At 36.7% G+C, this 26,026-nt stretch overlaps 1 protein-coding gene across 7 annotated transcripts in view; it reads left to right on the top strand.

Annotated features, from left to right (window-relative positions):
- The window catches only part of doc2b (double C2-like domains, beta), a 312,366-nt gene that overhangs the window by 186,704 nt on the left and 99,636 nt on the right, over nt 1–26,026 (top strand). For 5 of the 7 annotated variants that reach the window (XM_048189585.1, XM_048189586.1, XM_048189584.1 and 2 more), the window contains one exon: nt 976–1,161. The exons of 1 other annotated variant lie outside the window; for it this stretch is intronic. In XM_048189585.1, the coding sequence (XP_048045542.1) occupies nt 976–1,161 (186 nt within the window). Of the gene's footprint in view, nt 1–462; nt 1,162–26,026 lie in introns of those variants that run through there. One more of the 7 variants, XM_048189591.1, reaches the window with a different exon arrangement.

Raw genomic sequence — 26,026 nt, forward strand, 5'->3', positions numbered from 1 at the left:
GAATATTCATGCATACATGAATTACACTGTCTGTACATTATGAATACTGGATTATAATGCATTATAAATGTTGCATTTCTTCTTATCTACCTTTTGCCTTTACTCCATTGTATTATTTGAATAGCCGGATTGATGTATAACCTGGCATGACTTTAGGCATTTAGCACTTGTTGCTGGTAATTGTGCTGGAGTTCAACACTTGCGATAGCAGTACATTCAGATGCTAGACTGAAGGGAGATGAGGAACAGAGAGATAACCCAGCCGCTCTCTCTCTCTCTCTCTCTCTCTCTCTCTCTCTCTCTAACAGATGGACTAATAGCATAATTAAGTAGCCGCGCGCACTGTTCCTGTTTACCGTCATGTTGCTAAGCAATGACATCAGCCAATCCCTCCATCCCTCTGTATAATCCTGCCCCCTCCTTCCCTATCTCTCTCTCTCTCTCCCTCTCCCACATGCACTCATCCCGGTAACAGTCTTAGTGTTCTGTAGTAGTCTGAGCGCAGCTCACAGGCAGACGGCATGACCACAGTGTGCTGGAGCAGCCCGCAGCCTCTCATGTAGCCCACCGCTGCGATCGCAAACTCACACACACACATGCACTTACACACCAAGACACGCTCAGTTGCTCTTCAGGGACACTAACAGATTACCAGAGCAAAGAAGATTCTACTTTTGAAGGTTGATTTTTTTTTTTTTTATTATTTTCATTTCATTTTCTTTATTTCTTCTTTTTTTTTTTTTTTTCTTTTTTTTTTTCCTTTCTTTTACTGCTACCACCCGCCACCCCTTTGCCGGGTTCAGGGGTGGTGGCACATCCTCAAAAGGGCTGCATGAATGACACAACGCAAAGGCGAGAAGACGACCATCAGCATCCAGGAGCACATGGCCATTGATGTATGTCCAGGTCCCATTCAGCCCATCAAGCAGATATCTGACTATTTCCCCCGTTACCCACGGGGTCTCCCCCCCACAGCTCCTCCGGCCCTCAGCCGCGCCAGCTCCCTGCGGAGCAGCTCCACCAGCCAGAAGTCAGAGGGCCCGGCCGCGGACCCCAGCAGGGATGAAGAAGATCTGGACCAAGCCTTCGGCGCCACCGCACTCGTGGCCAGCAAGAAGGAAGAAGAGCCGGATGTGGAAGGCTACGATTCAGACGACTCCAGTGAGTAGTTGTTTCTTACTCCTTTTCTTTGTGCCACTCTAGAATGACAACTGTTGCCTCAGATTCCTCTGTCTGTCTGTTTGTTTGAACGGAGCTCCACTTTGGCAGCTCTGATTGAATGCTAGGAAACGTCAGTGGTTTATTTAGCACGTGTGATTCTTTGGGTTCAGACAGACAATGTTTAGAAGGTGAATGTGGGTTGCATCGAGCCTCTTTGTGATCCATCTGGTCTTTGTGTTCGTTCCTTAGACCGACACATCTTTAAAGCGATTCTTGAGGGCATCAGGTGCGAGTCATCAGTTCCTGTTGTATATCTATATCTGTAGAGCTCTTGCCTGTCCCAGATGTAAATCCTATTATGGACCTCTGCCTGCTTCTCTGTTTGGAGTCCGGTTTTCAATCATGGCAGCCTGTAGACTAGATTAGATAGAGCCCTGCGGTCTCGTGTGGTTATTTTATCATTATCGTGCTCTGTCTTAGATGGGGTTAATCCATACAGTGTCAAGCTCAATGTGTGCGCCCGAGCATGTGTGCCGATGAAAACACGAGTGGCTTTAGAGCTGCAACGATGGGGTCTGGATCTAATCCTGGACGGCTCTGGCATAGCATGCACTGCTTCTGTTGCTGACAGATGTTAACCTTTGACCTGCATGCAAGACCAACAGTAAAAATCATTATATTTGGTTCAGGAAAAAAATCTAAACACCCTTAAAACAGAATCAAGTCATTTCAGTGCCGATGCACCCTATGTAGGGAGCTCACTAAGTTTTGGAACAGAGCTATATACAAGCCTTAAAGGAATAGATTTCACCAAAATGAAAATACAAGCACATGTCATTACACCTGTATGACTTTCTTTCTTATGTGGAACACAAACAAAGGTATTTTCAATTCAAAGTCAATGGTGTCCAAAAACAACATTTGGTTCCCATTGATTTTCATTGTATGGCCAAAATAAAAACACTGAGACATGTTTCAAAAAATCTCCTTTTGTGTTCCACAGATAAATAAATTCATACAGGTGAGTAGATGATGGCAGGATTTTCTGAACTATGCCTTGAAACAAGACAAATTAGGACATCAAAAAGCAGATTAATGCGTAAAAGGGAGCCATCTGTAGAACGTTAACCGTCCAAAGATTATCTAAAGTGCATCTCTGTCGTAGTATAATTGCATGCTTTGCTGTCGACCGCAGTAATCAATATCAATCACTCATGAGCAACAATCTGTCACAAGTTGATGAAATGTACCTGCCGATAAAACCGGTCCTTCACTTTTCACAAGGGAATGCAATGCATGTAGATGCTGTATCTGCGGGTGTGATCGTTAAAGCAGAGGATCGCGGTCTGGTGCGCCCGTGTTTTATGATGATAGATTAGCATGGAGCTATTGTGCTGTGATTCATCAGAGTTTCGCTCTAAATCATAACCCTCTTCCTGTTCTCTCATTCTCATCTGTTGTCTGAATCACAATGCACATATTAGTTGCACAACAGAGAGACAAATTAAATCCTAACCTGACATGTTTGTTATGTGACTCATAAAATACAAATAAGCCAATTATACTAATTTGCAAGATCATTTAATGGTTCGAATGTCTCACTGGGATTTTAGCAGTCACTTAAGAGGAAGAAAATCATCTCTGAGGGACTGAACTTGAGGCTTTTCTAATGCAACAGATGGATCACAAGGAACTTCCACAAACATTTGGCGATGGCGTTTCTTCAGCTCTGCCGACAAACCGAGTTGAGTACTACAAGACAGATTGCAAACAGAGCAGTCTTCTGTTTCGGAGCTTAATTAAGAGCCGGATCCAGACGAAATTGGACTTGAATTTTAGCTGAGCATTTTTGTCAGTTGCAAACATGCAATGGGATGCTTCATCAGTAAATAGTATCTAAGCTTGGGAGAATTAAAAACACAACGATGAATTCTCAGTAGGCTTCGAAGCCCCTAACAAAATACCACCTGTTTGTCACTCATGCTGAGAGCCTTGCTGACCTGTTGACTTGAATTAACTAAACACAGACGCTTTGGGAAAACAAGCCACTTTGACTGATGCAATCCTCAACCCTTCACTCATGAGTACCTGTTCACTCTGTACCAGGGAAGCAGATCCTTGGGGTTTTGTACCTCTGGTGGTTTCTGCGCACTGCTACATGACACATTCCTGAGAGAGAATAATCTTCAGTCTAATTGGGCGTTCACATTGACAGCCTTTTGAAGTGACCAGGAGTCATTTGTTTTTAATATTGAAGAATTGGTCGACAAACAGATTACCCCTCCTCCAAAGTCACCCTCATATAGCTTCAAACCCGTAAAGGTGATGATACACGGGGCAACTTTTTTAGCAATGTTGCTGGGCAATGTTGCCGTCAACGGGCAACCTGATGAGACACAGGGCAACTAATTAGGGCAACAGACAGTTGGCAGCAACTAATCAGAGAGGAGCAAATCTATTGCCAACTCAATAAATACTTTATTATAAACACTTGTTAGGCACTTTATTTCAACTTTTCAAATATTTTCTTCATTTTTATTAAAAATAAATGCCTTTCCAATCTGATTTGTGACAGGAAAAGGGAGAAGAGTGAGTTCGGCAAAAGGCGGATTCGAACCCGCGTCGATCGCATCAAAAGCTATTCAAATGTCAAACGCCCTACAGCCTACGCTACTACAGACGTTGTAAAATCCCGTCTTTTTAGTATTTAACTGAAATCATTCAGTAGCTTCATTACAGCATACACACATTACTTTCGGACAGTTGTTGGTATTTTAAGCAATATATGAGGTAAATTCCCTGTTTTGGGTTGACCCATGACAACTTACTAGCGTAAAAAGATAAAAGTTCACACTCCTTTTCTCCGCTCCACTGCCGCTGAGAGGCCGCCATCTTGTTTGAATTTTTTCTGAAATCTCCAAACCGGTCACGTGATCGGCTGCTAACATTCTGATTGGAGGATTTCAAAAAATTGCCCACGACCGATCTAACGTATCCAGATATATATTTGTTGCTCATTCTCAGTGGGAAAGTGCCCAAGCAACGTTGCTCGGCAACATTGCTCGGCAACATTGCTCAAAAAGTTGCCCCGTGTATCATCACCTTAAGACTTTCATTCATCTTTGAAACACAAATGACAATATTTTTAATGAAACCTGAGAGATTTCTGTTCCTCCTTTGGAGGAAAAAAAAAATTGATCGCATCACAAGTGTTTACGCTGTATGTCCTACGCCTTCCCTATTCAACTTACGGAATGAACGTGGCGCCAGTTCCGTTTTTTCTGTAAGTTTAATGGGGAAGGCGTAGGACATTTAGCATAAGCTTTTTGAAGAATACGGAATCGCGTTCTGGTGGAAGCACTTGTGATGCGATCATTTGTGTCTATAAAGCATATACATTTACATTGTTTTTGAAAATGGCCGATCGTTTCGCTAGATAAGACCCTTATTCCTCCTCTGGTATCGTTTAAAGCCCTTTGAAGCAGCACTGAAACTGTCATTTTGACCTTCAACCGTTTGGAGTCCATTGAAGTCCACTATAAGGAGAAAAAGCCTGGAATGTTTTCAACAAAAACCTTAATTTCTTTCTGACTGAAGAAAGAAGGACATAGACATCTTGGATGACATGGGGGTGAGTAAATTATCAGGAAAATTTTATTTGAAAGTGGACTAATCCTTTAAAAACAACCCAAGTTGGGTTGAAAATGGACAAACCCAGCAATTGGATAGTTTTAACCTAGCTAATGCGTTGTTTTAAAGCAGTGATTGGGTTAAATATTTGCCCAACCTGCTGGGTACTTTTATTTAACTCAGCTATTGTTTAAAAATTACTGTATTGCTTGCTTATAATGAACCCAAAATATGTTGGAAATTAACATTTTATTAATAAGTTTAATGAATAATAATTAAACAATAAACATTTATTAAATTGCTTATTACTAAATGTTCACCTTTTATTACTATTGTGGTCTCTAGTAATTATATGTCTGATTTTTAATTTCCAACCTGTTTTGGGTTCATTTTAAGCCAGCCATAAAGTAATTTTTGAACAATAGTTGGGTTCAATAAAACCGCCCAGCACGTTGGGCAAACAATTTAACCCCACTGCTGGGTTAAAACAAAGACTATAGAATAACACAAGACATGTCATTCCTATTGTTTTGAATGGGAGAAAGTGTAACGCGCAATATGGCGGAATAAGTCCCGCCTTCAAAATAAGAGCCAATCGCAGACTGGTCGTTAACTAGCCGTTAGGAAGCACTGGTTTCTATAGAAACAGTCAGACGTGCGCCTCCGAAATGAGGCACAAGAGACGCGCATTTAGGTTTGCGCACGCGCATTAGCTTGATCCAGTCTAAAAAATACAGTTTTTTTGTCATGATTCGAGCGTTTGGAAAAAAAATATGAGACAGTTGTTGTCAAAATTCATTGGTGATTTCAAATATGAAATTTAATCGAAAGCTTGGCAAACAGCTTTGGAGAATTTGATGTTTCCCCATTCAAAGAGATTCAAAGCTGCATGGATGCCCAGGATGCCCGAGAGGCTTTTCAAAGATGGCCGCCAATTGAAATGACTTGTCTTAAAGGGACTTTGGTTAAAACAACCCAATCGCTGTGTATTGTGAATATGGGTAGTATGAATGAAATTCAGACATAGATCGGCCATGTTGTTATTGTCACATGACCTACAAGTGTCAGTTGGTCGCTTCAGTGCCATTCACAAATCAATCCAATGCCACTTCACCGCTGATCACAAATCCTGTCCCATGACCTCATGGGATAGTAAAGTGTCCATCAAATGCGCACTTCAGAATCTCTGCAGAAGTAGTAGGTCATCCAGGTATTATGAATTTGGACATACTGCTCTTGGCATACTGTTTTTGTTTTTTCTTTGCATACTACTGTATATATATTGATTTCGAATGCACCAAAAGTGATTAAAAAATTCGTACAAACACCAAATGAATCGAGCGCATGATCGCTTTGTGATGAGCAGATTTAATTTGGCTTTTATTCACAAATGAACAGTGATCAACATACATAGAACACATCAATTATGGTAAACACAGGAGCTCAATACTTGCGTGACGTGCGAGAACCAATGAGTTTTGTTCTTGCATGTCACGCAAGTACATCTGAGCTTCTGCAAGAACGAATCATGTTCGTTCTTGTGTGTTAAAAGAAATAGGATTGGGCTTCTGTTGACCATATTTGATGCGCTCATCTCTCAGGTTTCATTAAAAAATATCTTTTGTGTTTCGAAATGAACGAAAATCTTATGGGTTTGGAACCACATGAGGCTGAGTAAATGATGATAGAATTTTCATTTTTGAGTGAACTCTTTAATATCGAAAAACATAAATAGCGGCACTCTTCTGATGCAGCTGTACAAGAAGTTGCCGGCCTTCACAGATTTAATCACTGTGAATGTTAATGCACCTTTCAGCTGCAGACAAATAAAACAACTTTTCGCTTTTCAGAGGCCACAGAAACGGTAAATTATTTTTCTCAGCTCAATCCAACATGATGTTCTTAGTCATGCATAACCCCACTATATTACTCTATTAGAATCTGAAACGGAGATCGCTTGAGATGCATAGAGAGATTATAGAGCGATTGTTTGTTTGTCGGATGACTGTCTCACAGTTACATAAGCGATTGTGTTTCAGTTCAGAATGTCACATGCAATCACATATTTATGTTTAGGAGGATTAGAGGTTTAAGCATCATTAAATATACCTGGTTGAGTCATGACATATTAGCACTGCAATTAAGACGGGCCATTACTGGGAAGTTGCACTATAGGTTAATTGTTTTCTAGGCTTTGGTCAATCAGACTGAAAGAGATATAAAAGAGTTGTTCACAAGATACTCGTTGGATTACACTGGAGTTTGGGAGTTTTTTTCTTCTTAACCTTGAGGTGGATGGGATTTTAAAGGATTAGTTGACAAGACACAAAATTAACTTGCAGAAAATCTCCTCGCCATCCACTAGACTTTAGAATGCCTGGCTTTAGTTGGACAGAAATCTCTGGAATATATGTGTTTGTGAAGAGTCAATTCTGTGCTGATCGATTTGATTTCCAAATTGGTTTGATGACTTAAGATGGGAGATCCACTTCTCTTATGGCATTCCCAAAGTACAAGAGGCCAGAGCCGTAGCTTGGGTATCCGGTGCCCGGTGCAGGTTATTGCTGTGGGCCCTCCGCGGTTTCTCTTGGTGGAAATCGGCCCAAGAATCGTCACCACCTTTCTCCCCCTCTAGCAACGGCTCTGCTAATGGCACATCTGAAGCTAATAGTGCCATAACTCCTATGAGATATCACTCTCCCACATGAACAAGGTATCCGTAAGGATCAGGCAGGACACCCTCAAGCACAATGAGGACACTGGAACATCATGTCTTTTTTTGTATTTACGCTTCTCCTAGTAAACATGACAAAGAAATAAACATCCCCTTTGTATTTTTTCATCATTTCAGATAAAATCCTCTGTGACAGTGCTTCTCAACTTGTATCAGGAACTCTAGTGGTAACCTAATATGGTGTCAAACACATAACATAACCACCCAAAGCATCCTAGCATCCATCTACTGTAGCATTACTGTTCAAAAGTTTGGGGTCAGTAAGAATTTTCTTATGCCCACCAAGGCATAAGTACAGTTAAAGTGTGAAATATTATTACAATTTAATATAACGGTTTTCAATTTTTATATATTTTAAAATGTAATTTGTTCCTGTGATGGTAAAGCTGAATTACTCCATTCTTCAGTGTCACATGATCCTTGATAATATGTTGATTGCTACTCTGTAAAAAAATATGTTCATGATTTATCAAATTTTTTCTTTCGTCAAATCAACTTAGATAATTAATGTGGTTCTGATAACATAATATCTTGAGTTTCTGTTGATTCAATCTATCGTCTTTGTTGTATTAACTCAAATTTTTAATTTCAATGAACTCAAAATGTTAAGGCAACCTAGGTAACTTTAAGTTAAACCAACAATGTTTGTTTGTGTATCAATGTTGAAAACAGTTGGGCTGCTTAATATTTTTCTGAAAACAATGACACTTTTTTTTCACTCAAAAGTCAAAAGCATTTTATTTGAAGTAATACTCTTTTGTAACATTATAAATGTCTTTATTGGCACTTTTGATCAATTTAATGTGTCCTTATTGAGTAAAATTATTAATTTCTTTCGATAATCTTACTGACTCCACACACACACACACACACACACACACGCATTATCATATTGGTAAATTTGCATGATGAAGACCAGACACCAAGTGTAGCGTTATCTGATGTGTTTTTTGTCGACTTGGATGTTAATTGATACAGAAAAGTGCAACACCGACCGAGCAGACCCCCAACTTAGTCCAATCAAATCGCATCTGATCACAGGTTCATTAATGATGTCCCATAGCGCATCAGAGACATGGAAAAGATTATTTATTTTTTTCCTCAGAATATTATTCTTGCCATGGAGCAATGTTAATTTCATAAGTACGAGACGAAGATTGATGCATTTGCCTAATTGGGAGAACCTTTTTAAATGATCCTACTTATGTCTAAACTACATGCTCTTGACCTGTAGAAATAAGGCACAGTACTAACAGCATGACCAAAATGGAAACTGTACAATTAGGTAAAGTTGAATTTTTTTCTGATCAGATAGCAGGTATGTTATTGTAGCAGTGCCATTGTGCCATGGATTGTACAGTCAGTCCCTCTGACACATAAAGCGAAGGCACGCTCAGGTATAAGCAGGGGGAGGATTTCCTGAAAGCAGGCTACAACCTTCTGTCGAATCCTATTAAACAGCCTATCTGCAAGCTGTCGTGAGATAACAGATAACGAGAGGAATAGACTGTATTTTTCCCTGTGTTTGTGCCCTTGGGGTTTTCTAGATGGGCCTTGGTTATGAAAAAAACATGCCATGTGTGTATGGTCAGCTCTGGAGATATATTATACACCAAAAACTACTGGGTGTGGGAAACAAATGGATAATTGTATTTTCCTTTTTTTCTTTTGTTCTTATTTTTTTTGCCCCTTTCCTTTCCTTTCATTTCCTTGAATGTTTCTTTTCTTTGCTTTGCTGTCCATTTTCATTTCCTTTCATTTCATTTGTCTATTCCTTTCCATTTTCCTTTCCTTTCCATTTTCCTTTCTTTTCATTTCATTTGCCTATTCCATTCCTTTCCTTTGTTTCCTTTCCTTTCCTTTCCTTTCCTTTAATTTCCTTGTATGTTTCTTTTCTTTGCTTTGCTGTTCATTTCCTTTTCCTTTCCTTTCCTTTCCTTTCCTTTCCTTGAATGTTTCTTTTTTTGCTATGCTGTCCATTTTCTTTCCATTTTCCTTTAATTTCATTTCATTTAATTTGCCCATTCCATTCCATTCTTTTCCTTTGTTTCTTTTCCTTTCATTTCATTCTGTTTCTTTGCTTTGCTTTGCTGTTCATTTCCTTTTCCTTTCCTTTCCTTTCCTTTCCTTTCCTTTCCTTTCCTTTCCTTTCCTTTCCTTTCCTTTCCTTTCCTTTCCTTTCCTTTCCTTTCCTTGTTTCTTTGCTTTGCTTTGCTGCTCATTTCATTTCCATTTTCCTTTTCCTTTCCTTTCCTTTCCTTTCCTTTCCTTTCCTTTCCTTTCCTTTCCTTTCCTTTCCTTTCCTTTCCATTTTATTTTATTTTATTTTATTTTATTTTCCTTTTGTTTCTTTGCTTTGCTGTCCATTTCCTTTCCATTTTCCTTTCCATTTTCCTTTCCTTTCCTTTCCTTTCCTTTCCTTTCCTTTCCTTTCCTTTCCTTTCCTTTCCTTTCCCTTCCTTTCCTTTCCTTTCCTTTCCTTTCCTTTCTTTTCCTTGTTTCTTTGCTGCTCCTTTCCTTTCCTTTCCTTTCCTTTCCTTTCTTTTCTTTTCTTTTCCTTCCTTTCCTTTCCTTTCCTTTTGTTTCTTTGCTTTGCTGTCCATTTTCCTTTCCTTTCCTTTCCTTTCCTTTCCTTTCCTTTCCTTTCCTTTCCTTTCCTTTCCTTTCCTTTCCTTTCCTTTGCTGTTCATTTCCTTTCCTTTCCATTTTCTTTTCTTTTCTTTTCTTTTCTTTTCCTTCCTTTCCTTTCCTTTCCTTTCCTTTCCTTTCCTTCCTTTCCTTTCCTTTCCTTTTGTTTCTTTGCTTTGCTGTCCATTTCTTTTCCATTTTCCTTTCCATTTTCCTTTCCTTTCCTTTCCTTTCCTTTCCTTTCCTTTCCTTTCCTTTCCTTTCCTTTCCTTTCCTTTCCTTTCCTTTCCTTTCCTTTCCTTTCCTTTCCTTTCCTTTCCATTCCACTTCCCTGTCCTTTTTTCTTTGTACATTTTTTTTCTTTAATTTTCTGTTCCTTATTTTTCTTTTTTTCCCTTTACTTTCCATGTACATTTCTTTATTTTATCTTCCTTAATTGTTTCCTTTACCCGTTCCTTTCTGTTCCTCCTTTTCCATTCTGTGTACATTTTTTTTCTTTTCATTTCTATTCCTTATTTGTTCCCTTCCCTTCTTCGTTTCTTCCTTTGTGGATAGAGTGAATAGATCAGAGTGAGGTCCTGTCTGCCATCTGTGGCTAGCATTGATGGAGCTGTGTCTTGTTTTTCTGTTTGTGTGTTGTTTATGTCACATCTCTCTGTGTATTCAGGGAGCTCGCTGACAGATTGACAGATGCGGTTGTTGACAGACAAGAGTGAAGAATGGAAACATGCCATACAGTGCATGGGTTTCAGAAATCATTAACAATTCAGCTTTTTTTTTAACAATGAAAGGGAACACAAAGTAAAATATAGTTGTATTATAGTCCTGTAAGGCTTTTACCTTGACGTGTTCAGCCTTTGTTTGTTGATGTCTATGGAAGTAAAATAATGCCATGTGTTTTTGGCGTTCTGTGGTGTGACTGACACATCGCTGTAGCACTTTAGTTCAAACAGAGGCAGAGCGCACATGAACCGATCATCTTTTCTGCTTTACAATATGAAATAAACATGAATGGATGTAGGATGAGTGCATAGAGAGGAGCATTCTTGCCGGCGCGTTTTGCAGGATTTTTTTCACATTGCAGCAAAACAGACTTAAAATACTCCGTCATTTCTTGTCATAGAGACATAAGTAATATATCAATTGAAACTATAGAATGTCTTCTTTTATTTGTGTACACTCAGAGTAAAAACACAATGTTGTGCTTTTTGTAAAATAAAGAAAAATAACAAGATTGGTTTCCCTCTGAACGAAGTCCAATCTGATAGTTCTCAGAAAATAAACTGTAACTTATGAATACTAATGACAAAAAAATGACACTTATGTCTAAAGAAACGTTGAGATGTCAGGTTTTAAATCGTGCAAGCCAAATCGTAAACAAACATTCTGTGTTTATGTAATCTGTATGAAAAGAGAGCCATGTCAGAAGTCTGTGATTCAGCTCATTACTCATTACTAATGCGGCCACGGCCACAGAGCCAGCGCTATTCAGACGGAAATTCAGAGGCAATACATGCATTCATCATCTCAATCGTGTATTTATTGTCTTGAAAAGTGTTTATTTGGATGTTAAAGCCATGGTTACCGATCTCTAGAAGACATGCCGTTAGTTCCTAGTTCCTTTTCTTCTTTATATGAATTTGTGGCCTAAATGTGTACAGAGCGCCCTCCGGCTGCAAGTATGAATTGAAAACACAGTATCCAGCACTCATAGTGATGACAATAAATATTACTTCTCAGTATAGAAAATTGACATAAATATATAAGAATCCACCAATATTTCTCCAAATGTGCATGCTTTTAAGCTAAAAGCCTATATGAAATGCCATAGAGGTAACATAATTGTTCAGACACTTTGCATCACAGAAATACATTATATTTTAAAGAATATAATAGAATACCATTATTTTAAATTGTAATAATATTTCACAGTATTGCTGTTTATGATGAGCTGAGACATTATTACAGAGGGTTTTTTTCACAACCTACCTGACTGAAAGGCCTCATTAATATGCAAGTCATTTCAGGTCATTATTATGTGATTCTTTTGTCTTCTCAGGTGTAAATGTCCATTATTCATGCAGATTCACGCCTCCATGCATACTGTGTTTCTTGACAAAAAGTGTCTTACAAAAACTAAATCAGTATATTGTTTTATATGAAGGAGTAGGCAGCATAATTTTTACATAATTCTGAAGCAAAAACTCTAGTCTACAACCTCCAATACCCAAAAGTCTTGTGAACACAGATTTAATATACTTTTTTTGGCCTTATTTCAGTGACTTAAGTTTTTTGTTTTTTCAATAACCACGCATAAAAATTATTCCTTCAAAAATGCAAACATGTACATACATGTTCCTCACATATTATTGTAGCCTAGTTTGTGCTGAATACAGTGTAATGACACTTTTGTCATTTATATGTTTATGAACAACTGAAAAAAGCACAAATGTCAGGGCATGTCAAAACTTCTCCAAGCCCCAAATCAGCCTCAGACTCCAGAGGGTTAACTTATCTTTATAGACTAACTACAGGGTTATAAAAGACCACCAAATGCACACATTATTGAGAATGTAGGCTATAGGCTACAGGCAAGCAGGTGGACTTAGAATATGGACGTAACGTGCAAAGTTTGACGCTAAGCGCTTCCCAGTGAAATACTGGCATAAAGTTGGCTTGACATTGGATGGTCGATTTTCACAAATTTAGGCATCGTCTCTAAAGTTACATACGAGATTTATAACTTCAATAGCATTTAAAGAGTATTACTTAGTCATAAAACCAACTGTAATGTGTTCATGTAGATTTCAGGTATGATGCACACCTTTTAGATTCTTAATATTGAATAAAATAAACAGTCAAGTCATATGTACATATCGTTATATATTTCACTTAGCCTACTGTATGCTCATTCACATAATGTACCATAAATTAAAGCTCTATAGTATTTGAAGAGAATGAATTACAGTCTGTAAAGTGTTCATGTAGGTGTGATGCACAACTTTTAGACTGTTGATAATAAATATAAACTCGTGCTGCAGTAAAATGGTAATATTTACACGATTTGACAATTTATTTTATTAAATATCAAAAATCTACCATATACCATTATTTTAGATTGTTGATATTAAAACAAATAGAAGCTCATGCAGTAGTAAAAAAAGCAATTTTTTTAATTTATTTTATTAAATATAAAAAATCTAAAAGGTGTGCATCATGCCTGACACCTACACCAGAACATTACAGTTTATGACTGTTAGTCATTATCTTCAAATGATATTGAAGTTAGAAATGTGTACACCAATGTCGTATGTAACTTTAGAAACGGCCCCCAAATTTGCGAATATGGACCATCCAATGTCAAGCAAACTTTATGCCAGTATTTCACTAGGAAACGCTTATTGTCAAACTTCACACATTACGTCCATATTCTGAGACAACCTGCTTGTTGAAAAAGTTTGTGAACCCCTTGCAGAATCTGTGAAAATATGCAAAATTTTAACAAAATAAGAGAGATCGTACAAAATACTTGTTATTTTATTATTTAGTACTGTCCTGAGTAAGATATTTTACATAAAAGATGTTTACATATAATCCATAAGAAAAAAAAAATAGCTGAATATATAAAAATAACCCCATTCATAAGTATGTGAACCATTGGTTCTTAAAGGTGCCCTCGAATGAAAAAGAATTTATCTTGGCATAGTTAAATAACAAGAGTTCAGTACATGGAAATGACATACAGTGAGTCTCAAACTCCATTGTTTCCTCCTCCTTATATAAATCTCATTTGTTTAAAAGACCTCTGAAGAACAGGCGAATCTCAACATAACACCGACTATTACGTAACAGTCGGGGTGTACGCCCCAATATTTGCATATGCCAGCCCACGTTTCCAACATTATAAAAGGCATTAGACAAGGGCAGCCAGTATTAACGTCTGGATGTGCACAACCAAATCATCAGACTAGGTAAGCAAGCAAGAACAATAGCGAAAAATGGCAGATGGAGCGATAATAACTGACATGATCCATGATAACATGATATTTTTAGTGATATTTGTAAACTGTCTTTCTAAATGTTTCGTTAGCATGTTGCTAATGTACTGTTAAATGTGGTTAAAGTTACCATCGGTTATTACTGTATTCACGGAGACAAGAGAGCCGTCGCTATTTTCATTTTTAAACACTTGCAGTCTGTATAATTCATAAACTTCATTCTTTATAAATCTCTCCAACAGTGTAGCATTAGCCGTTAGCCACGGAGCACTATCAAACTCATTCAAAATCAGAAGTAAACAATATAACAGTATACAATACTTACATAATCCGACGCATGCATGCCGCATGCATGACGAACACTCTGTAAAGATCCATTTTGAGGGTTATATTAGCTGTGTAAACTTTGTTAAGGCACTGTTCAAGGCAAGCGCGAGCTCTGTGGGCGGAGAGCACGGGATTTAAAGGGGCCGCAGCATAAAATCGGCGCGTTTATAATGATGCCCCAAAATAGGCAGTTAAAAAAATGTATTAAAAAAAAATCTATAGTGTATTTTGAGCTGAAACTTCACAGACACATTCAGGGGACACCTTAGACTTATATTACATCTTTTAAAAACATTATCTAGGGCACCTTTAATACTGTGTGTGGTTACCTGATGATCCACGACTGTTTGTTTGTTTTGTGATGGTTGTTCTGCTCTTCATCGACACATGCTTGCACCACCTGCTGGTGAGGTCGACTAACAGCAGATTATGCTCGGTACTCTACTGCTTTTCCTGCAGTTCCCGGATGTGAAATGTTGAAATTTGAACCACTGAATTTGTGGACGCGAAATAAAATAGACAGAAAATTGCCTGCTGAATATTATAGGTTGTATTTTTAAACGGAATTAATATTGAAATCTGAATGTTGAATATGGATTATTGCATTTTTAACAATGAAAATGTATGTGAAATGTTTTGAATTGAAATATTCACAGCTTAAATATACAATCATGTTGAATTTCAGCCCTTAAAAATGCAAGCCCTAAAAATGCAATGAATTGAATTACAAGCATATTTTAGTGCAATTCAAGATGCTTTTTGTTTCAAAAACATATGGCATTATTTTACTTCCATAGATGTCAAAGTTAATCAATGAGAATGCTGCTTTAAAGCATTATTTTTTGTCTTGTACCTCAAGTCAGGTGTAGCATCTCTATAATACTCATTTTTCTTTCTTTTAGCACATTGAGTGAAAACATAATTGTTTTTTAAAGTTTTGCTTTAATGCTCAGGTCTCCAGCAGATCTGTTCATTTTTCTCCATCCACACGTTAAGACAGGATTAACTTTTATCTGCCCAGACGGCTGTACGATACCCAGCCCCCACAAACCCCTGACCCACACACCTACACACTGCAAGTAATAAAAGCTCACAGAAGGCCACAATAAAACACAGCCGTGGCAAAGATATAAAACAATGTAAAGGGTTTATCTAGGTAGATTGTTGCACAAATTAGTAAAATTAGTTTTTGCACATGTAAAATGTCTGTTATTCACCTAACATTTTTTTGGGAAATAGTCAACATCTTTGCCTTGCACCATGTCCTAATGAGGCACAATGTGACTTAATGTCTGTCCTTACTGAAATCAAAAGCTAGAGCATCACATCACAGTTCAAATTTTCAATTGTGAATTAATATTACAATTTAATATGGCTTTTTTCTATTTGAATATATTTTAAAGTGTAATTTATTCATATGACGACAAAGCTGAATATTCAGCATCATTATTCCAGTCTTCGGTGTCACATGATCCTTCAGAAATCATTCTCTGCTGATTTGTTGCTCAAGAAACATTTCTTTTTATCAGTGTTGAAAACAGTTGTGCTGCTTAATATTTTTGTGGAAACCATGATACATTTTTCAGGACTCTTTGATGAATACAAAATTTAACCAAACAGTCTTTTGTCACCTATAGGAAGAAGAAAAGGCATAAATGTCACAAACAGCTTGGCTATACAGTTAGTCAAGACATAAAAGTTAAGCGAGACCCCTATATTTACAGTCTGGATCAGTGTAGGCTAAACCAGGCTTTGTGCCAGTTGCTATATCTGTGAATTTTTCACACTCTTTACATAACCTAAAACAGGAATTCCTGAAGCAGACTGAGGTTTTCGCCTTTGTTTCTATGGCAGCAGATAATTTGTTGTGCGCCACAAGGGCATGAGGTGAGTCCACGAAATCATTGAAAAACGCAGGTTTGGAAGGGGAAAAAAAAACTTTGGTGGCTATTTTTGTCATTTTTCTTCTTTCCACAAATGTAAACAAATTTCCTAAACCCTTGTCACATTACGGAAAATAAGCATCAACAGATTTTTTTTGTGACTCATTATGGTAAGTGGGAAAGAAAAAGAACACGATGCTCGGTTCATCTTGATTGTAGATTACATTTCACTCTTCAAATATTGTCATAATAACCAGTGTTCGATTGTGTCAGAGCTCTGATGACCAGTTAAAAAAAAAAGCCTAAATCCTAAAATAAAATGTAAATATGCATTAATATGGAATCCTGCAAAATTCATTAAAACTTCAAGAAAACACACTATCATGAGAAAATATCCAATGGAAGAGGAAGAATTCTTATTCCACATGCAAATCGTCCCAGTTTCAGATCTCATGCTAATTTATCCTTTTGTAATCAACTAAAAATTTAGCTGTTTGACAATAGATATATAACAGGAACAAGGTCGATTTTGATTCCATTTTAGTTAGTGATTTCACTTCATTAAGTGGTGAGCTTGACTATTCTGTGGCAACTTTCCTAATCAAGCACTAACTACGGTCCCACTTTATATTAAGTGGCCTTAACTACTATGTACTTATATCAAAAAATAAGTACAATGTACTTATTGGGTTCATATTGAATTGCAAAACACTTTTGCTGCTATTGAGGTGGGATACGGGTAAGGTTAGGGAAAGCTTTGGTGGTATGGGTAGGTTTAAGGGTAGGGGTAAGGGTTAAGGGATGGGTCAATAGTGTAATTATAAATGTAATTACAGAAATTAATTACAGATGTAATTACATGCAGGTGTTTTTTAAAATATAAGTACAATGTAAAAACATGCATGTACACAGTAAGTGCATTGTATCAAATGATTAATTAAAATGTAAGTGCATAGTAGTTAAGGCCACTTAATATAAAGTGGGTCCCTAACTACTTAACATTACCAATAAAATAATCTGTTAGTAAACAGTAATTCAAGTGCATGAACAATCATAAATTAACACCCATGCCACCGCCACCCAGTGGCTTTAGGAAAACAGAGCACAGTGAACAACATGCATTTAAATATATAACATCAGTCAGTTGTATTTGCCACACTTCCTGCTACCAGCTGGTGGCGATAAGACTATAACTACATTTTGGCATGTAGTTGTCTTCAGGCCAGGGCACTTATTAAACGTGAAGTTTTGAAAACTCTTAAGATTTGAAAAGGCCTTAAGATTAAACCCACAGATTTTGCACCCACAGACTTTTTTGTAGGTATTGGGATGTTACATGTGTCTACCGAATTTCATAATCATGCATGAAATGTAGCGCGAAGGGTGCTTAATTGAAATTTTGTAGGTGGCGCTATCGAGCCGTTTTGCCACACCTAATTCTGAAACCCATATCAGACGTACATTTTCGCCACTTCTGACGCGTGTGCAGAGTTTCATGAGTTTTCGAGCATGTTTAGGCCCTCAAAAATGTGATTCATTTCAGAGAAGAATAATAATTGACTGAGCAATTACAAAAGGCTCCTCACACCATCAATGCTCGGGCCCTACTAAAAGATGATTTGTAACTTATCTTGTGAAAATGAGAGTCTGCTGGGTCAGTCCTGTTGTCAAAGCGATTCACAATGGAGTGTGAATTTTTCAGAGTGTGTCCTTTGGACGTTTAGGTCTTTCCAACTCAAAATCAATCCAATTTCAGTTGAATAAACTATAAACAAACAGATTATGTCAGGTCAGTAAATCATAAGTTATTCCATCTTTTTTTTTTAATTCAATAAAACAGAATGGGACCCAAGTTTAACATTTTTCTTGTTTTGGGGTGTTGATGTGTAACTTGATATGAATACTGATAAGTGTGATTTATATTATTTTCATTTTTATATTGTGGTTTATATCACGTTTCTATCATTGTAGTATAAAAGCATTGGGGTGTTTGACTGTTGTATACTACTTACCAATCAAAAGTTTGGGGTCACTAAGTTTTCTATTTAATTTAATTTAATTTTTATTTTATTTTATTTTATTGAAAGAAATGACTTTTATTCAGCAAGGGTGCATTAAATTTATCAAAAATGACAGTAGACATTTATATTGTTACAAAAGATTTCTATTTGATGCTGTTCTTTATGTTAATTTTTTATTCATTAATAGATCCTGAAAAAAATGTATCACAGTTTCCACTACAATATCAAGCAGCACAACTGTTTTTAACATTGATAATAATAAGAAATGTTTCTTTTCCATCAAATCAGCATATTAGAATGATTTCTGAAAGATCATGAAGTCTGGAATAATGCCTACTGAAAATTCAGCATTGCTATCACAGGAATAAATATTTCAAAGTTGTTTTCCCTGTATTTTTGATCAAATAAATTCAGCCTTGGTGAGCATGAGACACTTCTTTCATAAACATTAAAAAATCTTACCAATCCCAAACATTTTAACGGAATTGCATGTTGCTGAGCCAAACAAAGCCTAATGTATAGATTCTTTTGGAACTGTTTTCATTGACAGAAAAATATATAAACTTACTGGCCAAATTTTGTCTGCCTACTTGTGGATAGATCTGTTGTATTAAAGCAATATCACACTCGCGCTCATCGTGTTGTTCTGCCATGGCTGTGATTCAGCTGAAGGTAATCTAGCTTTTAGTAAATTGTTTAAATAGTATTCAGTATGAACTCTAACAGGCCTCAGCAGGGCTATTACAGCTCCATGATCTACTAGAGCTTCCCTTGCTAATCCTCTCAGCTTCAGCCAAACCACTGGAGCTTTAGCTGGACGCTAATGGTGTACTGTGAACTCGACCACACCACACACTGACAGTCCCAACAGCACATGAACACTTCAGTCCCACTGCCTCAGCTCAGAGAGCACTGAGTGGAAATCCTCTCTCTTATATTCGTGATCCAGTGATTAAGGGTCTGACGGCTGAATATCATTCAGAAGCATGTGATGTGGGATGAACATAAGGGTCCTTCATCGAGTCCTACCCCAGATCACGGTTATCAGAGAGAATGTTTTATATGGCAAAATCCTCATACGCCCCCTTTGAGTAAGTGCTAAGAACCGGCTCTAATGCAGCGTGCTTTAGGTATCGAGTTGACATGAGCTTTTCTTTCAAGATATGTTTGTAGCTAATCCGTACTTATGGTGGGTCGATTTCTCTTCAGATCTTCACCTCAGATCTTCTGAATCTTTAACTTTTAGAAATACAACTAGATATGTTTGTAATTGAATAAAATCATACCTGCAAACTCGTCGCCTTTTGGCCAAATTCGTTGTTCTGATGCTGTTCACGTAATTTGTGCAAATCTGAGGTGTTTTTATTTGGGGGACCGGTTATATATAACGTGTATAAACATTTATTAGACTGAAATGTGAGGTTTCTTCATTGTATAAAACCTTTTTGGTCACAGTTTAGATCAGGGTCCAGTTCTCACTATTAACTGAACTGTTAACTAAGACCTTTGTCTCAGTAAACTCCCAATTACTCCGCATTAATAGTTAGCAAGGTAGTTGTTAAGTTTCGGTATTGGGTAGGATTAAGGGATGTAGAATATGGTCATGAAGAAATAAGGCATTGATACGTGCTTTATATTAATAAACAGCCAATTATCTGAGTTATAAGCATGCTTAAAGGGTTAGTTCACCCAAAAATGAAAATTCTGTCATTTATTACTTACCCTCATGCCGTTCCACACCCGTAAGACCTTCGTTAATCTTCAGAACACAAATTAAGATATTTTAGTTGAAATCCGATGGCTCAGTGAGGCCTCCATAGCCAGCAATGACATTTCCTCTCTCAAGATCCATTAATGTACTAAAAACATATTTAAATCAGTTCATGTGAGTACAGTGGTTCAATATTATAAAGTGACGAGAATATTTTTGGTGCGCCAAAAAAAACAAAATAACGACTTATATAGTGATGACCGATTTCAAAACACTGCTTCAGGAAGCATCGGAGCACAAATGAATCAGTGTGTCGAATCATGATTCAGATCGCGTGTCAAACTGCCAACGGCTGAATCACGTGACTTTGGTGCTCCGAACAGCAGATTCGAAACACTGATTCATTTATGCTCTGATGCTTCCTGAAGCAGTGTTTTGAAATCGGTCATCACTAAATAAGTCGTTATTTAGGTTTTTTTGGCGCACCAAAAATATTCTCGTCGCTTTATAATATTAATATTGAACCACTGTACTCGCATGTTTTTAGTACCTTTATGGATCTTGAGAGAGGAAATGTCATTGCTGGCTATGGAGGCCTCACTGAGCCATCGGATTTCAACTAAAATATCTTAATTTGTGTTCTCAAGATTAACGAAGGTCTTACGGGTGTGGAACGGCATGAGGGTGAGTAATAAATGACAGAATTTTCATTTTTGGGTGAACTAACCCTTTAAGCAACTAGTTAATAGTGAGAATTAAACCAACGTTTTTTGTTGTCAAAACTTGTATTTTTTGAGCTGTGAAGTTCTTATGATCATTTTACAGTTCAGGATGTTATCATAGACACTGGTGGTGTTTCAAAAGAAAGTTGCTATCTGAACTGAATCGTGGTTAAAATAATAGGAAAATAAAATCAGTACTTCCAGTTTATGTGGGGTTGGACATGGTATAAACCATTCATTAGAGTCTACAATTCAGTGATACTATTAACAACAGATTCTTGGGCAAACCCTGCTGTTATTCCACAGTTTTAATTCACACACTTTATGCCAGTACTTACATTCTCCTTCTTGGATTTGTTCATTTACACATTCGTATGTTCTCGACGGTTTATGGTGTTTCATAGACCTGTGTGTTTGTAAATCAGCATGGTTTGAAGGCCACATGAGGATATTTTTTTCGAGGTTATGGCCATTGCACTTGGCTCAAAGCAGAGTCAAAGATTAAAAATGAAGAGACACAGTGAAAGACCTCTGCTCTCGTCATCCTCTCTGCAACATTCAGAAAGCCTCTCTAATGGCAAAACACACCCTTTTATATAATAGCCTCTGTGCCTGTGGCTCTGTAGGATTAGAGCATTGTGTAATGTGTCATATGTTAGTCTTCAACCAGCACTTCTCTAGACAGGCTGGGCTGTTTTGAATGTTTTTTTTCTTTCAATCTCCCATAATGTAAGACTCTTTAAATGTTATAAGCTTCCAGTGTAGCATTCTGTACGTCACTTCTGTCATGCCTAAAATGTGTGATGAAAGAAGCCTTTGGCAGTAAGAAACAGCTCAGCATTTATAATTTCCCAAAATAAAAACAGTGTAAATAGTGCACAAAATCTCTCTTCTGAAATTATTTGAATGTGTTTGACCACATTTTAGGGATTTGTAGATGGTACACCCTAAAAAATGCTGGGTTAAAAACAACCCAAGTTGGGTTGAAAATGGACAAACCCAGCAATTGGGTTGTTTTAACCCAGTGGTTGGGTTAAATGTTTGCCCAACCTGCTGGGTAGTTTTATTTAACCCAACTATTGTTTAAAAATTACTATATGGCTGGATTAAAATGAACCCAAAATAGGTGGGAAATTAAAAATCAGACACATAATTACTAGAGGCAACAATAATAATCAAAAGGTGTACATTTATTAATAAGCAATTTAATAAATGTTTATTGTTTATAATTCATTATTATCTTATCAATAAATTTCCAGCATATTTTGGGTTAATTTTAAGCAAGCAATACAGTAATTTTTATACAATAGTTGAGTTAAAAAAAACTACCCAGCACGTTGGGCAAACATTTAACCCAACCGCTGGGTTAAAACAACCCAATTGCTGGGTTTGTCCATTTTCCAACCCAACTTAGGTTGTTTTTAACCCAGCATTTTTTAGAGTGTAGTGTTTGCATTCTTATAAAACTGTTTAATCAATTATAAAGTCTTGCTGTCTGACGTATCTCCAAAATAGAAAAAAACACTGTATTTTTAAATAATTAAACACTGTGTTGTCAAAGTTGATATTGTGGCTTTATATATGGTCAGACACTTGCATTTTGACCAGCGAATGTCAGACATACACGTTTTGTCCATCATTAGAATGGCCGCATCTGAGGCAGTAAATCCATCACATTATGTTTTCCTCAACTTACAGTGTATAAGTTTACTGTAGCATTGTGGGCGCTCAGTTTTTTCTGTCGTTTAGCCAAAATCTCATGTTATAAAATATGGAGTGCTACACACATGCTTTTTAAGACAGGATTGGCCCTATGACTCATGCTAAACTAAACAAATGCTAAACTAAGACACTCTTCTGTGCTCCTCAAATAGATAAAATATTAGCCTTTATATATAGTGTTTCTTGAGTAAAGAAAATGCTGTAATTATTTTTTATTTACCCTTGCATTGCAAACAAGCAGAGACGGTCCAAACTCTGTGTGGCACTTAATTCACAATAGAGGTTGGTGAAGTTATGAGGTTTGACTGACTGTTTGAGGGTTCAGTTGAGTTACGAGTCACAAGCTCTTTTTAAAACTTTTCATTGGTTAAAGGATAAGTTCACTTCAGAATGTTTCGAGTTTTTCACCCTACGTAATGCGTGGCGCATCGCAGAGCAGTGCAAGACGAGCATTTGTGGTTAAAAAGTATATACATTTAAAAAATTTTTAGAAAATGACATTTGCTAGATAAGACCCTTATTCCTCGTCTGGGATCATGTAGAGCCCTTTGAAGCTGCATTTAAACTGCAATTTGGACCTTCAACCCATTGAACCCCAGTGAGTCCACTAAATGGAGAAAAATCCTGGAATGTCTTCCTCAAAAACCTTCATTTCTTTCCGACTGAAGAAAGATGTAGAAAGACATAAACATCTTGGATGACATGGGGGTGAGTAAATTATCAGGAAACGAATCCTTTAAATATTTTCAAAAACCACAGATAGGCATAAAGTGTGAACAATAGAGATGATTTATGAAAAATAAATTAAAATGACGAAATGTGGAGATACAAGGTTTACTCCCAACAGCGTCGATATACTTTTTTTTTTTCTGTAATGCCTGACTGAAGCTGTAAAATCTCTGAGCCAGATCTTTAGAGTCGCTTATCAATGAGGTAACACAGTAATGAGCCAAATAGTCCTGCCAGGTGTTTGTTGATACCACATATTGGAAAACAATCTGATGCTTGATTTTATCCATATGCACTATAGCTTTGAGTGATACATTTCAGCTTGACAAATCACAACAAATAACTGTTAAAGATAGAAAGAAGTTCGTTATTTACTGCAGGCATATCTATTTTTGGCATTATTATCATATTTAAGGAGATGAGTGGATCTCTTTTTTGTGTGTGTGTGTAGATAGGCAGAGGCAGAGTAACAGACAGGATTCTTCTATGGACCTAATGTGAAACTCAATAAAGATTCATTTATAGTATTTAATCTGAGCCTGTGGTCTGTTCTGATGAGACGCATGGCCACCTGTGGGCTTTTTTTATTAGAAAATCGAGAAGTCTACATACCATGCTGTAACATGGTATCATTCTACAGTGAGACGTGACAAGCCTGTGAATATTCGTTTGATAGCTAAAAATTGTCATACATTATTCATATACCTTGTTGATCCCGCCTGGGTTTTGTGCTGTTTTTGTGGAACGACTAAATGTAAGTGAAAACTCATTTGTCATATTTTATAAGTATAATGTGATCCTCTGATATTACTCATGAGATTTTATTTTATATAACATGTACAAGCAGAAGCAGGTTTTGAATAAGGTGAGTGTCATCGTGCACCGGAGCATTTTGACCCTCCACTTATCCTCGTTTCTGTTGCCTCAAATGGAAAAAGCACAATGCAACCTGAAAAGAGAAACTCGAATGTTAGAAGTGAATCTGTCACGGCTGTGTGCTGTGTTAGTACTGAAAAGGATCTCTTTTGCCCTGGCCTAAAGCGTGCCCAGATACACAATGCCGCTTGTAAAATAAAGCATGTAACAGTTTTAACAACAAAAATATCTAGCAACAAGATGAGTAGAGGGCATATTTAAAAAGTGCAGTTTTCAAATGTTTATTTTTTGAATGGTTAGTAAATGTTTTATAAGTTAAGTTTTGCATTTAATTTGGATTGCATATATTTAAGATTTAAGTGTACACTACTGTTCAAAAGTTTTGGGTCAGTAAGATTTTTTTTAAAGAAATTAATACTTTTATTTATCAAAGATGCACTAAATTAATCAAAATGTGTCAGTAAAGACCTTTATGTTGTTACAAAAGATTTATATTTCAAACAAATGCTGTTCTTTTGAACTTTTGATTAATAAAAGAATCCTGAAAACAAATGCATTACGGTTTTCACAAATAGCAGCACAACTCTTTTCAACATTGATAATAATAAGAAATCTTTCTTGAGCAGCAAATCAGCATATTAGAATGATTTCTGAAGGATCATGTGACACTGAGGAATGGAGTAATTCAGCTTTGCCATCACAGGAATAAGTTACATATTAAAAATATAATAAAAAAGAAAACTCTTATTTTAAATTGTAATAATATTTCACAATATTACATTTCTACTGTATTAAATAAATGCAGCCTTGATCACCATAAAAGACTTTAGTCCAAACTTTTAAATGGTAGAATATATTTTACAGTTTTTATTATTTATAAGACAATGTTTAAAAAATTTAAAATAATTATACAATGGTTGGAGCCAATAGCCTCGTGGGCAGCACTCTGATATATATATCGTGATCAGTATTGAGGGTAACGCATTACAAATAACATGAGTTACGTAACAGTAAAGTAACGCATTTGCAAATTTACTACAAAACGTCAGTTACTTTTTCAAATAACTCAGTTACCTTTGTTTTACCATTTATTGATTGACAGGTCTCCTGTCCCGATGTTGAGAGAAATAAAGTGCAGAGGTGTTGTGCGCGCATGATGGTTATTGTAGACCTAGATTAAATGTGAACATGCTTTTACTCACAAAAACAGATTCTGTATTTCTCAGAATAAATAAAAGAACAATTAGCGTCGCACACCTGAAGGTCATAGGTAGGTGCGTAGGAAAAAAGACTGGTAGAGTCAAAATACGAAAAAAACAGGAAAATCCCGCACACTATCAATTTGCAAAACAGTAAAAAAGTTCTTTATTAGCAACGTTTCGATCGTATGATCAGGCAACGATCGAAACGTCGCTAATAAAGAAGTTTTTTACTGTTTTGCAAGTTGATAGTGTGCGGGATTTTCCTGTTTTTTCAGAATAAATAAAAAGAGAAACAAACTCACAATAGTATGCAAACTTGCAAGTATTAAATATATATAACACATACAGTGCTCAGTGTAAATAAGTACACCCCCTTTGAAAAGTAACATTTTAAACAATATCTCAATGAACACAAAAACAATTTCCAAAATGTTGACAAGACTAAGTTTAATATAACATCTGTTTAACTTCTAACATGAAAGTAAGGTTAATAATATAACTTAGATTACACATTTTTCAGTTTTACTCAAATTAGGGTGATGCAAAAATGAGTACACCCCACAACAAAAACTACTACATCTAGTACTTTGCATGGACTCCATGATTTTTAATGACAGCACCAAGTCTTCTAGGCATGGAATGAAAAAGTTAGCGACATTTATCTTTTTCCATTCTTCAAGAA

Source organism: Megalobrama amblycephala, linkage group LG4 (assembly GCF_018812025.1).
Source record: "Megalobrama amblycephala isolate DHTTF-2021 linkage group LG4, ASM1881202v1, whole genome shotgun sequence".
Lineage (NCBI taxonomy): Eukaryota > Metazoa > Chordata > Actinopteri > Cypriniformes > Xenocyprididae > Megalobrama > Megalobrama amblycephala.